At 39.3% G+C, this 16,933-nt stretch overlaps 1 protein-coding gene across 1 annotated transcript in view; it reads right to left on the bottom strand.

The window, feature by feature from the left end:
• Positions 1 to 16,933, bottom strand: part of ipo11 (importin 11) — a 215,357-nt gene that overhangs the window by 118,412 nt on the left and 80,012 nt on the right. The window contains exon 16 of the mRNA XM_015972857.3: positions 5,999 to 6,125. Within this exon, the coding sequence (XP_015828343.3) occupies positions 5,999 to 6,125 (127 nt within the window). The remainder of the gene's footprint in view (positions 1 to 5,998; positions 6,126 to 16,933) is intronic.

The following is a 16,933-nucleotide window of genomic DNA, read 5'->3' as shown; positions in this document are numbered from 1 at the left end:
GAATATATGTTTTGTTTGTTTGATTTCTTCTCATTTTAACTTCCCGTTGTAACATTGAGAAGTCTCTGTCCCACATTTGGCAAATTGGGATCTGGTCACCCTATCTTCCATTTGTCTTATTTCTTGACTGAAACTTCCCAATCCACCTTTGCACTTACTTACAACCTCAGTTAACAAGAAAGTATGGAATGTTGCCATCTAAATGGTTCCCAGAGATTCATTAAAGCACGCAAAACAAGGTATCTACCCAGTATGTTACTACTGGCATCAAGAAATTATGAGTCAAAGATACAAATACGGTTCTTTTAATTACGCTTTGTTCCATTACACTTATAGAATTTGAGTTTAGTGTTAGTGTGGGTTCAGCCTTACGAGAGCCATTACCCTAATTACGTTGTAATCCCAGCTGCAGGGCAATTTAAACGGTTTCCAGAGAGAGAATCCTCTAACAAAGTCAAAACTCTGTATTCGAATTAGAAAAAAAGACCTATATGCGCATCATAATTCATCTGGCCTTGTGTTGCGCCCACGTATCCCCCTGCATTCATGTATAGCTGATGATATGCAAGAACACTGCCGTCAACATCTACTGTACCTTCTCCCTTACAGACACATGAAATATTAACGGTTTCTCACCTAGTTCACGTTCTGCCTCTTTATAGTTTTGTGAAAATCTGCCTCGCAGTTTTTTTTGTGTCATCTTGGTGGCAATGTCAATACATAACACCACCTGCCTCACATAATAATTAGCATAATAATAGCATTGTTCTGTGTATAGAAAAGAAATGCCATTAAACATGCATCTGGAAGCTCCTTTCATAAAACTAATTATAAAACAAGACATATAATCAGACAGAATTTGGAACCGAACGGCTCTGCATATTTCATATGATTTCCTTGGACTGCATTTCACAGCGTTCCATATTCTTTCAAATAAACTCACTTTTAATTAAAGCCAACAATCGACTCATGAAGCTCAATAGTGGTTGAATGTAATTTGTGTTGAGGACGACAACAGAATCCCAACAAACAGTCGGCTAAATGACCAAGTGTTGGTAATGGTAAACTCAAATCTTAATGCTTTTGTGAATACTTTGTTACATTTTACCTTTTGTATAGAAGTACATCTAAAAAAACAAAACCTTAAAGAGACAATCAGTAGTTTGTACTTTTAGTCCTTGGAAATACAGTGGTCCCTCGCTACTTCGCGGTTCGTTTATCGCGGATTCATGACTTCGCGGATTTTTTCTTTGGAGCCTTATTCGCAGATTTGCGGTATTTTTCACCGATTCGCGGTATTTTTCTGTGCGAAATATCAAGAAATTCCTGTTTTTTTAAATCAATTTCATCATAAAATGCACTTTTGTTCATTTGAAACTAGCATGTAAGATGGGCTGTGATTTGTTCCAATGGTGACAGATGATGAATCAGCTGATCAGCTCCCAAGTTTTGTAATGTCGCCTGTGATTGGTGTTTTGACCTTTTCTCCGACCCCCAACAGCTTCCCTGGTCGCGGAGCCTCGGGCATCTTCTCGCGGTCCTCGTTCACTTTGTCTCGCGCTCTCTCTGTACGTAGATGTTTATATTAGCAGTGTGTGTTTGAACTCGAACTTTTTTTTGAACTTGTTTAACCCCTACAATGGCTCCCAAGCGTTCTGCTTCTGCTAAAGCTGCTACTGAGCCTAAACGCAAACGGAAAATGATGATGCTTGCTGAGAAGGTGACACTTCTGGATATGTTACATGAAAGCAGAAGTTACGCGGCAGTAGCTCGCCATTTTGGAGTGAATGAGTCCACCATTCGCTACATTAAGAAAGGATGAGGCGAAGATTAGAAAGACGGCTAGCATCACCTTTAGCAAGTCAGCTAAGCGAGTTGTTACGGCTCGTAATAAAGCGATCGTCAGTATGGAAGGTGCTTTGTCATCATCATTCAAGTTTTTCTTCAACTTCTTTCATGGTGAGTACAGTAACAATCTTTATTTTTTTACATACTTTAATATTCTAACATTTTAATATTAGTGCCTGTTTTAGATTAAGTGATCTGTACATTAAAGGGTGGTTTGTTAACAGTACTATGTGAAGGGAGGGTTTTAAAAGTCTGAATACTGAATACGTACCTGTTAAATAAATACTGTAAATATGGTGTCCCTACTTCGCGGATTTTCACCTATCGCGGCCAGGTCTGGAACGCATCCACCGCGATAAACAAGGGATCACTGTATCCATCAAAACATTGTTGGAAATGAATAAAATTATGTCCAGTTGTTGAAAAATATTGGTGGCTTCTTACCATATAAAAATAAAAATCTGGCCTAAAGTACATAAAATGCGGGTCTAGCCTCTTTGAGGGATGCCATGTTTCCTTCTGGCTAGCTTGGGGTCCTGCGCCTGTCGATGACATCGCACCAGATCACTGGCTGAACATACAACTTTTGGAAGTAACGTTACCTTGTTCAAAAACATTTAGGCAGTATGAAACACTAATTTAATAATAAAACTGCTAAACGTTTTCCAAAACATACATAAAAGAATAGATTTGAAAAAGAGATGCGATATATTTTGGCCAAGCGGTATTGCCGTAGTGCGATGATGTCATCGGCAGGCAAACACCCCCGAGCAGATCCAGAAAGTACAGCGCCTGAAAACAACAATTGGCATCGCATTCTCTTATCAAATTACCTGAAGAACCAACGAAGTCTGAGGAGTCACACCAAGGCTGCATTCTTTCTGCTCCACAGGTAAAATTTACTGTAATGTGTTTTTAACTAGCAACAATCAGGAAGATGTGGTGTAAAACTACCTTGAAATGTATGCACGTACAGCCCTCTAGTAGCTGGAAACTACACACTGCTACTTTTAAGCGTAAAGACAAGCATTAATGAAGGCAGTGCTACAAACCCATCTGACCGTTACAACGTAGGTGCTAAATCTTAGGTGTGTTCTTGCTGTGTCTTTGTAAATCCATGCTTTCGTTCTTTTTTAAACACAGAAACAGTTTTGTTTACCTGTTTGTAGCTACGGTTTCGCTACATGGTGGCCACCATCAGCGTCAGCCTGAAGAAGCCGGCAGCTGTCGGCGAAACCGTAGCTACAAACAGGTAAACAAAACTGTTTCTGTGTTTAAAAAAGAACGAAAGCATGGATTTACAAAGACACAGCAAGAACACACCTAAGATGTTCAAAGAGAAATACGGACAACAAGGAACGAAGGACTTCCGCCGTTTGGAACGATTACACCAGAAACGCGCACGTCTAAGAAACCACCTTCGCTTCTGTTTAAGATGCCGGGACGAAAACATCACACCCACAAGCCTACAGCTGAAAACATCGATCTGGACCCAGACAGCACAAAATATAATAGAAAGAGCACAGAGAGCACTGCTCAAGGAGAGGATAAGGAACGTCATAACCAAACAGAGGCGTGTGGAGGACGAACTGGAAAGAGGACACCTGGACTTGAAAAGGAATTACAAACTTGATAAACAAATGGAGGAACTAATTAAAGGACACATGATGGAAAAACAGGAACAAGAGTTCATAAAAGTGAAAGAAAGACACATAAAGAAGTTAAACAGACTCATAAACAAGAAAAAGAGGGGAGAAATACAAGGCAACTCCACACCAAACTCATGGGTATGTAACATTTCACAATACAAACTAACAGAAGCAGAAGAGAGCATATTAAAGAAAGGTTTAAACTTTGCAGTCACACCAAAAGAAATACCATATGATGAATTTATTGTAGCAACAGAACTAGCATGTCAACAGATCACAGATGAGGGAAAGAAAGCAGAACTCAGAAATAACGTAGTTGGGATATTAAAAAACAGCCAAAATCAACACAGCAATATTACAAAAGAAGAACAATCAGCCATGACAGCTTTATCCAAAAATGAACAGATAATTATTCTACCGGCAGAAAAAGGAAGAACCACAGTAGTTATGGACAGAGAAAAATATAAACAACAGATGAAACAGATGCTAGAGGACAAAAATACATATGAAATACTTAAAAAAGATCCAACAGAAAACATTAAGAAAAACATGAAAAAATTACTGAAGCCACTGCACGAAAAAGGCAAAATAACATAAAAAATGTACAAACACTGGATTCCTACAGCAAACATAACACCAAGAATATATGGAACACCAAAAATACATAAAAAAAACACCCCACTTAGACCAATAGTTGACAGCATAGGTACACCAACATACAACATGGCAAAAGATATCAGCAGAATCATCAGCCCGTTATTAGGAAATACAGACCAACACTGCAAAAATAGTTTAGAATTGGCAAAAGAACTAAAGGAAATTACAATAGAAGACAACGACATACTCATCTCACATGACGTCACATCCCTGTTCACAAAAACACCAACCCAAAAAACCATAGACATAGTAGTTAACAGAATCAGACAAGACAAAACTTTACATAAAAGGACAAACCTAACAGCAGACGACATAGCACAACTGATAGGACTAGTAGCTAACTCCACTTACTTCACATACGATAACACAATATACAAACAACTGGAAGGCTTCGCCATGGGTAACCCGTTATCAAACACCCTGTGCGAGTTTTTCATGGAAGACCTGGAACAAAAAGCCATAGCCACCGCCCCCCCAAACTGCAAAATAAAACTATGGAAACGCTACGTAGACGACATACTGGAAATCATACCAAAAGGTCAAACAGAAACACTAACACAACACTTAAACAACATTGACGACACGGGCAACATAAAATTCACTTATGAGTTAGAAACAGAAGGCAGTATAGCATTTATGGACATGAAAATCACCAGGCAGACCGACGGGACCCTAAACATGAACACATACAGGAAACCAACACACACAGACCAATATTTATTATGGACATCAGAACACCCCACCATACACAAAATGTCAGTAATCAGAACATTATATCACCGAGCAAACATAATAACAGAAGAGAGAGACCGTAAACAAGAGGACAAACACATACAACACGCTTTAAAGACCTGCAGATACCCGACATGGGCAATAAACAAAGGAAAACAACAAACAAAAACAGAAAGCAAAGAACAACCCAAAAAAAGAACCAGAAACCCAGAAAGACAAGAACCAAAACCAGTGATAACCCTACCATACATCAGAGGCATAACGGAAAAAATAAGAGCAACAATGAAAAAACACAACATAAACACACCAACAAAGCCATACACAACAGTTAGAAACAGACTAGTACACCCAAAAGACAAGATACCAGCTGGACAAAAATGTGGAGTCATCTACGAAATCCCATGCAAAATATGCAATAAAACATACATAGGAGAAACCGGACGCCAACTCAACACACGGACAATAGAACACAGAAAGGAGTGCGAGAAAGAGGCAAATCGTAAACACACAAGAGCAGCAAAAGAAGAAGCAGAAAGTACAATAAAAAAGTCAGCCGTAACAGATCATTGCTTAAGAGAAAACCATATAATGGACTGGGACAGCACACGGATCATAACCACTGAACAACAAAAATACAAAAGATGGATCAAGGAAGCAATAGAGATAAGGAGACGTGGATGTGGGACCATGAACAGGGACGACGGAGTTTACACGCTGGACCACGCATGGGACTGCATCGTCGGAGAGGGGAGAGCGGGCAGTAGAGGGCGACAACGTCCTCTGCTGCCCGCAGATAAACGGAGAAGGAAGTGACGCGCCACCATCAGCGTCAGCCTGAAGAAGCCGGCAGCTGTCGGCGAAACCGTAGCTACAAACAGGTAAACAAAACTGTTTCTGTGTTTAAAAAAGAACGAAAGCATGGTAGGTGCTAAATGTTCCCCAATTTCATGCATCTTTCTTCAAAGTGATGCAAGTTTGCAAACATTTGCTTTAATACTCCGGGAAAATGAAAAGCAACTTTGTGCAGTTAAAGATTACAACAATTGCACATGTGGTACTTTCTACAGGGCTCATGAACAGTGTGAATGTGTGTGTGTGTGTAGCTCCCTTACCACCAGGTCAGGATCCTGCATGAGGCCCAGAATAAGCTCATAGAGCAAAGGTCGGAGGTCAGATTTGAACTTGACAGAGATCCACTGCCCTATTAACCAGATGACTCGTCTACGAATCAACTTGTACCTGGAGAAGAGAGGGAAACAATGAAGTTTTAGTAAAGGTGATATTTAATCAAAATTCCTGTAATTTGAAGTGAAAATTAAAAAAATAATTATTCTCTTAATATTTATTTTATACATGAAAGAGGGGATGTACTTTATACTTTAATATACTACTCTCTGAATATTCTTGTATTTATGTGAGTGCCACTAGGGATGTGTATTGGTGAAATTCTGGTGATACGATATGCATTACGATGCAGGGGAGACAATATGATATATTACGACATATTGCGATACATTAGGCCAGACGATATTAGCGATTTCTTTAGACTGAATTTATTGTAGGAAAATTCAATAAATATCCCATAGGAATACATAACATGTTTAACATGAGATATCTGAACCATGATACATTAAATTTACATTTCAATGGTGGAAGCAATACCCATTGCACACTGCTGCATTCTAGTGGTCGGCGTTTGAATTGCACCAAAAGAAAAGAAAATATTTGCATGTAAATTCTTCCAAATATTCGATACACAGCTTTTGAATATCAATATAACATCACAGGAAAATATATCACAATATGTTGCCATATTGATATTTTCTTACATCCCTAAGAGACGTAGCCTGGCAAGCCAGACTAAATAAATGTATTATTTAGTCTGGCCATGCTCCATTGACGGCTCTCGGTTGTGGGGCGGGTTCTACCGTTGTCTTTCAAATGATCTCCGCATTCCACTGGACAAAGAATGTGACATACTCTTGTTTCACTCTGTTGCATCATCCCACCCACCAGGCATATAGAGTGCCCTGATTGGCCCACAAAGCGGATAAAGCTCTGTGATTTGTTCACTAAGCAGATAGAGCACTATGATTGGTCCACCATTATGGACCAATCACAGCTCTTTATGTGTTTGAAACCCCTCTAGAGAGCTGTGATTGGCCAGCCAGAGTCCTGGTAGGAGCTGCTGACGTTCCAATGGAGCGTGCCTAGACCAAACATTGCAAAGCAAGAATTTGGTCTAGTTCACTAGGCTATAAGAGACTATCTAACAATTATACAGCAAATTAAAGACCCTGAGTGTTTCTTTATATGTAATGTAATGCCTTCTTTAAAAAAAAAAAATAAAATAAAAAAAAGAAGCATAGAGATGCATTGAGTTAAAAAAGTCCAGGCTGAGATGTGCTTTAAGATTTAATTTTTACATATTTAAACAAATACATGAGAGCAAAACACAACAAGCCTCGAGGACAGTAAAACCACTGAGCAAAAACGGAGTAAGAGAAATCCTCTTAGAAAGCTGGAAGGTTTAGAGGCACACCTGGGCCTCATAGTGTGTGTTATGAATTCAATTGCCTTGCAGTGTGTGTGTCAGGTAGTGACGGTTTTTCAACAGTTGTTGTCAGCGAGTCCCTGGGCATCTGGCCTTTCAGAAACCGATGAAGAGAATGTGTCAAGGGATCATCTGGACAGAAATGATGGGATGGAGGGATAAATGAACAGAAATTTGAAATGATAAAGGATGGGAAATAAAAGTCTTGTTGGCCTCTCGTCAGTTATCCATGGGGAGTCAAGAGACTCAAGTCTATGCAACTAGCCAGAAGACACTAAGTAACAGAACAAGTCAGGGATTAAAGATGGCAGATATAGTAAATTTTTGTTTGAGTCTATGTTGGTGTGTGTTTTCTCATGGATATAGACATACAAAGAAGGCTTTCTTCTCAGCTGCTTCTGAAAACTAATGTTTGGCATGTTGGTATACTAAAAAATACATTAAATATAACTTATTTAAATTAAATGGCAATTATATTACTTAGAGTGAATCTGCATGGAAGCATCAGAGAAGTACAGTTATTAATTTAGATTTAGTGTCACACAATCTCCAAGCAGACGGTGATCTAGTGACATTAATTTGTTTTGAACAGAGACAGCCACCAAAATCCTGGTCTCATTTATTTTCCTACTTTTCAAATTTGAATTAAATATAAGAGCAAGTAAAGCACGTCATAATAGCTTCAAATTCATGGAATTAGACTGATCTCAATAAATAACCTATGATTATGTACCATAATCCTAAATTGCCTGAAAGTTTTGTTACAGAGAAGACCTTTTGTTAAGAGTAAAAACTATTTTCTCTTAATTATTTTTTATTTTTTTGCATTAGTTTGCTTTTATAACAAATATCTTAGAGGGGCATTATGGAAGTTTGACAGCCAAAACATTAGGGCTGGGGGTAAACGATTATTTTTAAAACGATTATTCTGACGATTATTTTATCGAATAGTCGACTATTCTAATGACTATTTAGAAAATTAATCTAATGATTATTTTTCTATTGCACAATTAACAAAAACCAGAAAATCTCAAATAAATTCCTCAAAAAAATGGATAAATGGTTACTGTAAGAGAATAAACACTACAGGCCTTCCATTTTGTATAACACTGCGTTTATTATGTTGGTTGGTTATGTTCTGGTGACATGTAGAACTTGGGAGTGCAGGCTGCTGCCTGAGAGGTGGTAGAAGATGGAGTGTCTCCATGCTGCTTTGTTTTGGTCACTTATGTGCGTGAGGCGAGTGGTCTTACGGGTTAAACCAAACTCAGATGATATTTTACACTAAACCGAAAACCCACAACACTCTAAATGTAATAAAAGGGAGATCTACACCACAAAAAAGATGAACTCTAAACCAAAACGTAACAGCTTATCCCAACGCAAGAAGCTGTTAGCGAAGATGCTAACAGTAGCTTTACCAACATTAAGTTCAAGTTACCAAGTTTAAATAAACCAAAAACACCCAGCAGCAAACAGACCAGCACGGAGGAGAGACTGCTACCACCAAAACAGCTCTCCTAATGTCTGAAAGAAGCTCCTTAATGAAGGGAGAAGCGCTCCCGGTGATGTCCTACATCTGCGGTAGACACGAAGCAGCGCATCTGACCCCGGAAGTTGTTGTCCGTTGCCGGGAGACGAAGGCGGGCAAAACAGGAAAATAATCTAGTAGTGGACGGACGTTGTTCCGGGTCTTCGGTATTTGGCGGAGATGTTAGTGAAGGCGGAGAAGAGGGCGAACTAGAGGAAAAACAGGCAGATTCCTCCTTTATTTACAAACTCCTGGGGATGCAACAAGTGGGCGCGGTGCGTCGACTTCCGGATCTGACGTCGACAAATTTTTAGAATCGAGCCGTCGACTTCGTCGAGGCTTCGCTACAGCCCTACAAAACATGCATAGAAATAATACATTTCTTCTTCATACATTCTCCTGCAATGCCCTGGTCCTGCAGAATGAGCCCTGGCATTTTTACTGCGATTGCCTGTTTTTCTGTAAAATCACAGAAAAAGAGAGCTGCTCGGGTCGAGCAGGCTGCTTCATGCACGTTCACGCTCAGGCATCACCCTCCGAACCGTTCTTTGAACGTTATTTCAGCTGTCATCAAGGATATAAATGGTACAGATACAAAGGACGTCACTGGCGCTTTAGCTCGCATAGTAAAACGTCGGACTTGCATGCAGAAGACCTGGGTTCGATTCTGGATGTGAACATAGTTTATTTAGAGTCTCTTTTTTACATTAATGGTATATTTTTTTACAGTAAGATGCCAAAATTTTTATTTGAGACTGGCCGAACGCATTGAATTCACAGATAAAAAAGATGTGGGATCAACTTTCATTTTGGAACAATTTTTCAAGCAAGGGAAGGGAATGATCTGAGCATGCAGGAGGACTGACCCATCATAAACCTTTGTCGGCTGTGCTGAAGAGAAAGGTACAGAACCAAATTATTTTATTAATTAGCTGTGCGTTCTCCTGTCCTCTGTCCTCCAGGCCACAAACACACACACACACACACACACACACACACACACACAAGGAACTGTCTCAGCTGTTATTTTCGTTAAGGAGTGTGCACGTACAGCATGCACGCCTCGTGCACGAGCCTACTGTTGAAGCTGTCGTTACACTTTTGGCCTGAGGGGTCAATCGCGAGCATAAAAATTCAAAAGTCTGTAAAGTCCCTTTAATAATAAATCATATGGACGTAAAAATGTTTTAATTACATCTTATGTTTGTCACTTTGCATTTAACATCATGTTTCAACTTTTCTCGACATATTAGCCCGATCACCATGACAACCCAAAAAATAAAATGACCTGCATTTATGTAGCACCTTCTAAGGTTTTACAACCTCCCAAGACACTTTACACACTGATATTGATGAGTTACAATGTACAAACAGAAGCGAGGCTGGTGTACACAAGCACCACCAGACCCTTCGACCAACACCTGCGGGAAAGGTGGATTTAGTATTTTGCCTAAGGACACAACAACTGCAACAGATTTAGCGGGACTCGAACCTGCAACACAGACATGTATTGTTCTTACCACAGTGGAGAAAGAAGGGTCCCTGCCTTAATCGGTTTATGATCAGTTAAAATGCTGCTGATAAATGAGCTTCCTAACGCTTCACCACAGGTTTGGATCATCTGAGACCGATAAGCAAGTTTTTGAAAGTCAAAGGTGTCTGATGACTTATGTGACATTTGGTCTGAGGATCGATAGGGTCAATTGTAGTGAAGATTAGAGAATAAATATGGTTGGGAAATGTGCACATGATGCTTTAAATAGTTAACTAGATGAAGTTGTAGTTGGCACAATAACATCTGTGAAATTTAACCTAAACTTTGGTAGTAACACTTGTAACGTCTTTGGATTCATGTTGCTTGGCACCATATTATTATTCAATCTCTGTATTTTCATCATCTCAAATGGCAAAAACATTACTTTTCCAAGCTTTACAAAACAAGTATGGTGCATGCGTGCATGACTTTGTCAAATAAGAAATATGTGCTTCAGCTGGAGAGACTCCAGCTCGGACTTTTATTTTCCTGCACTCAAGCAAAATGGAAGCAAAAAAATGGAAAAAGCAAACGGAGGTGAAGGCTGACAGGAGTTTGTGTCCATCAGTCATGGGTCAGACATGAGTCATCCACACTAAACCTGTCCTCCTACATAACATCAATGAGCTGTCAGAATCCCTGCTCATCATTCTGGAAAACACATGGCCAATCCATGGACAAAATACGGGCTAAAGAGACAGCAGATTCCCTGTTTCAATCGAATTTTGAACAGAATGACATTTACTTACACACTAAATTTACATCCAATTTGATCATGCACTCAATTAGATTTTTGGATAAAAATGTAAATGCTACCCTATTTTCCTTTAGCTGAAGTTCCACACATTTTTTTATTTATCTTTAACATTGGAAGAAGCAAAGAAACAATAATGTGTTGATTACTGATAGAAAGAGATCAAACCAAAACCATGAAAATGCTGAAAGTATTGGCCATGCAGGAAAGTGGCTGATTTCTCAAACGCAAAAAGGTCAAAACACAGAAGTCAATGTCAAAATGACTAAGCATTTTTCAGCCTTCTATGCTGACAGTAGAATGATGAAACACTATATCAGTGTCTGTGAAGGTGACACAGAAAGCTCTTGCCACCCTAAGAAGGTCCACCAAGTGCTACTAAGGGCATGTACAGCAACGTCTCTTTCAAGAATGAGTCATGTGCTTGCTTTGAACAAGAACACACATTCAGATTTGAGCGCTTCAAAGTGATAAGCTCCATTTCCGAAATGATCACGTATAAACCTAGAGTAGTAGGCAGAAAAGATGACACAAGAAGCAGAATCAAAACCCAAGCACAATGGTGCACATACAACACAGCACTATGTGGCCATAAGTCAAACACACTGCAAGACCTCTGAGGCAGAAGTAATGGAGAATTGTTGAGCAAACTAAATGTGTTATGTTTGGAGTTGGAGCAAATAAGACAGGCTGTGCTGTTTTTGTTTGTACTCAAATGTAATGTGGATTAATAGTGGAGAGTAGGGTACACTCGTAGCTCAGAACAAGGTGAACCAACAGAAACAGACATCAATTGGAATAATTCTTGACTGATGGAAAGAACAAAATGATTAGTAGACTGTACAAATAACCATTAGCTTTAGCTATAATGTTGCTATCACTATTAAAAACAGCTATGTGTTCCATTTGAACTAAAAGATGACATTTTGTTCAATAATAAGGTGATTTAAGTAGCTCAGGCAGTAGAGCGGGTTGTCTAGTAACCAGCAGGTTGCAAAGATCCGGTCTCTCAGCAGAGTATGCTGTTGTTGTGTCCTTGGGCAAGGCACTTAACCCGCCTTGCCTGCTGGTGGTAGTCGGAGAGACTGGAGGCGCCATTGGTCGGCAGTCTCGCCTCCGTCAGTGCGCCCCAGGACAGCTGTGGCTGAATATGTGTGTGAATGACTGATTGCGTTGTGAAGTGCCTTGGGGGGTCGTAGAACCCTAAGATGGTGCTGTACAAATGCAGACCATTTACCATTTAAAAATCGTCGTAATAAAAGGCAAAAACTGATTCCAAGTTTCATTCTCAAAAAACAATTTAGTCCCATTTGATTGTATGTCATCCTATTATCCTTCCTCGTCCACACAGTACTCATAGTATTAGCTCATACTAATACAATAACACTGATAAAAACACTTTGCTCTCAGTCTCACCATGCAGGGCATAATGCAAACTGTAGATCTGACTAAATGACAACTTTGACATCAATCAACCTGCTTAAATAGAGCTGAACTGAAATAAACTGCATCTGCTGCTCCATCTGTATGTCCTCAAGTCTATTCCAATGTGTATCAGACTTTTGAAGCCATCACGTTCAAGAAAAACAACTAATGGCAGTTTTCTTCGTTATACAGAGCAAAGCTGCAAGGCACATTTGTTTAGAAGAAGTGTCCAACAAACTGTCAAGAAAATAGCTTAGTTATAGCAGCTGAAACTTTGCAATACTTGCACTTTATTATAAATAACATTTTACTGTTATTCAAATAGCAAAGTGTCAAAAATCTGCAGTAGCAGAGGCTTAGCTGGAATATAGTTCATTAACAGGGCTCTATGCCACCAAATGAGAATAAAGCGCATTGACCCTTGTTGTATATTCATTGATTGTTGATGAAGATAGGTGAGGACTAGCGAGATCAATGCACCTCGCAAAATGCCCCATGAATCGATTCAAAACCAGGCGTGATGAGGGGAACAGAAATCAATAAGGCGTCAAGGATATCCTCCGTCAAGGAGGCAGAGCAGCGACTGGCAGAGCCACACCGTGAGCTCAGAAACAAGTGAGCAAGAAAACTTTACAGGTGAGAGAAGCAGAGTTCAGACTGTTTTATTGACACAGTTAATCAATGTGAAGTCTTTACTTTTCTTTTCTTTAAATATTACCTCTGAACTCAGACTCCAACTGTTGGTATGATAGTTTTATTCAACTCAACTCAACTCAACTTTATTTATAAATCGCGCCTTACAGGCAAAAAGATGCCACAAAGGCGCTACACAGATCAAGTAAAAACATAAAACATTAAATCCAGAAAATGAAAACATTGAATCATAAGATACAGGTAAAAATACAGTGACGGCACAAATCGCTTTAAGTAAGACAATAAAAACTAGTTAGAAATGTTAAAAGACAGATCATGAAAGTAGGTTTTTAGCCTTGCCTTAAAAACCGCAGGTGGAGGCCCTTATGCTGAGAGGAAGCTTGTTCCAAAGCGTAGGACCTGCCATAGCAAAGGCCCTATCACCACGTGTCTTTAGGCGGGATCTTGGGACCGAGAGGAGCATGAAGTTCTCAGAGCGGAGGGACCGTGCGGAGGTGTACGGTTGAAGCAGTGACACCAAGTAAGGAGGGGCCAAACCATTTAACGTTTTAAAATCCGGCTTAAGTATTTTAAATCGAATCCTTACATCAATGGGCAGCCAATGAAGCGCAGCCAGTACAGGAGTAATGTGGTCATACTTGTGCATGCCCTCTAAAAATCTGGCAGCGGCATTATGCATTATGCAACCTGGCCATTGAGCCCTTGCTCACACCGAATAAAACAGAGTTCCAGTAGTCCAATCGCACCGTGATATAAGCATGGACTACTGTCTCAAAATCATGTTGTGACAAGAAAGGTTTGATCTTTGCCAGCTGACAAAGGTGGAAAAAGGAGGAGGAGATCACTCCATTGATGTGGGTGTCAAAACTAAGGGCGCTATCCAGTTTAACACTAAGATTAGTCACTGATGCAGTCAGCTGGCCATTAAATGACCCACAGTCAGTTAGGGAAGAGTCACAATGTCTGCTTGGAGCAAACATTATTGCCTCTGTTTTGTGATCATTTAGGCTCAGATAATTTTCACTCATCCAGGTCTTGCTCTCCCTCAAACAGTTCGTAAGAAAAGAAATAGAGACCACTTGACGTGTTCAGTGGCAGGTACAGCTGACAATCGTCAGCATAAAGGTGGAAGTGAACTCCAAGCCCACAACAGATGTCACCTAAGGGCAGAATGTAAACAGAAAACAACAGAGGTCCCAGTATCGAGCCCTGTGGTACCCCCAGGGTACACACATTTTTCTATTTGTCAGGTATGATCTGAACCAATCCAGGGCTAACCCAGAAATTCCGACATAATGATGTAGACGGTGAAGCAGCACTTTTTTTTAATCTTTTATTTTCATTTATTGACATTAAAATAAAAATACAGAACTAAATTGCTGCAAGCCAAAATGAAAAAGGGGACAGAAAGAGAGGGTGCTCGCTGCAGAACCACAAAGGCGGAGCTGCACCATAAGGTGGAGATGCACCAGTGTCAGCTCCGCCCATTCACGCAAACTCAGCCTAGCCCACTGACTTCTTCTGTTTTTGTTTTTCAACTTTATCGCAAACAAACTTGACCCACATGAATTACGGCTGTTACTAGTTTACAATTGTTAATGCTATGTTCTATGCTCCAATTAAACAAGATAAATATAACTTGCTACATGACAAAGCCTGAATATATCCCAAAACGAAAAGGTTTCTTTTAGCGAATATCTGCCCATAGCCGCTCCAATAAAAGCAGCCTACAAAAACATTGTGCGTTCTGGTAGTCCAGTGGCAAGATTGTAAGATTTAAGTTTTGCTTTCCCCTCAGTTGATGCTGGTTCGAGACTCAGTGGGCTCGGCAGCAATCTATTTAGCCAGCTGAAACATTTAATTTGTTCATATTTTAGTTGTAATGTTTATTTTCTGTGACATATTTATGTATCTAAAAGTTCTTTGAATTTGGTCATTCCTAAACAGCGTTTTAGTTGAAACTCTGCTCACAAATGGACTCAAACTGGCTAAATAAACTAATAAATAAAAAAACACATTAGTCATTAAATTGTAAATGGTATACCAATAAATTGTTGTTACCATAGTACTGGCAAGTGTAGCTAGAAAAGAAAAAGGGTTACAAATCACCTCTATATTGCCGCTACTGGGAGGCGAACCTGCGCAAAACTACATGTCAATCTGACTCCATAACCACTTCACCACCACATCTGATAGAAAACATGTGGCGTTACATGTAATTGTGCCATCAAGCGTGTCTTTGTAGATGGGATGTATAGTTTATCCGGCGATGTCTCAGTAGAAGTCATTTCAGAAATAATTTGTCAGAAAATTCACAGAATATCCAGATTTGAGAACCAAGACCAGACCCGCTTCGGGGGAGGAGACCAAATTGAAGCTGAGATGGGAGGAAAATGCATGAATGAGGCCGAAAATGGCTTTGGCGTGTTTCTTATGAGGAAATGACAATAAAACATGGTAAAAAGTTCCAAAATTTAGATTTTTTAATTATATGGAACCTCAACTCCGACCTCAATCTTGCATTTTAGATGATATTAGCTATAACACCCTCTTTGGTTCCAGAATGCTATCAAGTCTGACAACTGGAAGGAATTGGACTGACTCTGATGGAATGGGTGGGGCTGACTCTGGTGCAGCCCCACCTTCTGGTGCAGCTCCGCCTTTGTGGTTCTGCAGCGAGCACCACTTGGGCAGAAAGAAGAAAAACTTATGTTGTCTGCCCTTTCAACTAAAATAACATCAGTACAAATGAAATAATCATATGATTCTTAAAAACATTGAACAATATAGTTCCTGGACTTGTTGGCCGACACAGTCTCAACCCATGAATTGAAAAGAGAAAACAAGTTACACAGAAAGAAGCATAAAGTTACAGACCTATATTCATACATATATACACATATGAATACATACTAGGTTTTTTTTTTTCGTTCAACCCCTAACCCCCCTCCCCTCACACATTTATGTAGCAGATCTATATAAGTTAATCATTTCATTTTTTATCTCTTTTTTGAAAGTCAATATTGTTTTTGCATTCTTGATTTCAGTATTTAATTTATTCCACAATTTAACTCCATATATGGACACACAATGTTCCTTTACGAGTATCCAATGTCTAGGTATGTTAAATAATTCATGTCCTTTTAAATCATATTTGCTATGTCTTTTTGAAAATCTTTTGATTAATCCTGCAGGTACATTCCTTTTGTTTGCATTATACATACATTTTTAAATATTGTAGTCCACCAGATCACAGAATTTCAATGTTTTTAATTTTATAAATAATGGATTGGACGGATCTCTGTAGTTGCTCCTTGTGATTATTCTTATTGCTTTTTTCTGTAAGATGTAAATGGAATTTGTGTAAGTTTTATATGTTGTTCCCCAGATTTCAATGCAGTAGTTCAGGTACGGTATGATCAGTGAGTTATATAACAAATATAGTGAATTATTATCAAGAAGCCCTTTTGCTCTATGTAACAGTGCAATAGTTTTAGATATTTTAGTTTTGACACTGTTTATATGCAGTTTCCAAGACATTTTTTCATCAATGATGACTCCCAGACACTTGACTTCTTTAACTCTTTTAATATTA

The sequence above is a fragment of the Nothobranchius furzeri genome, chromosome 17 (assembly GCF_043380555.1).
Source record: "Nothobranchius furzeri strain GRZ-AD chromosome 17, NfurGRZ-RIMD1, whole genome shotgun sequence".
Classification (NCBI taxonomy): domain Eukaryota; kingdom Metazoa; phylum Chordata; class Actinopteri; order Cyprinodontiformes; family Nothobranchiidae; genus Nothobranchius; species Nothobranchius furzeri.
Note: the sequence above shows the minus strand (reverse complement) of the source record. Positions and strands in the feature narration are given on the sequence as shown.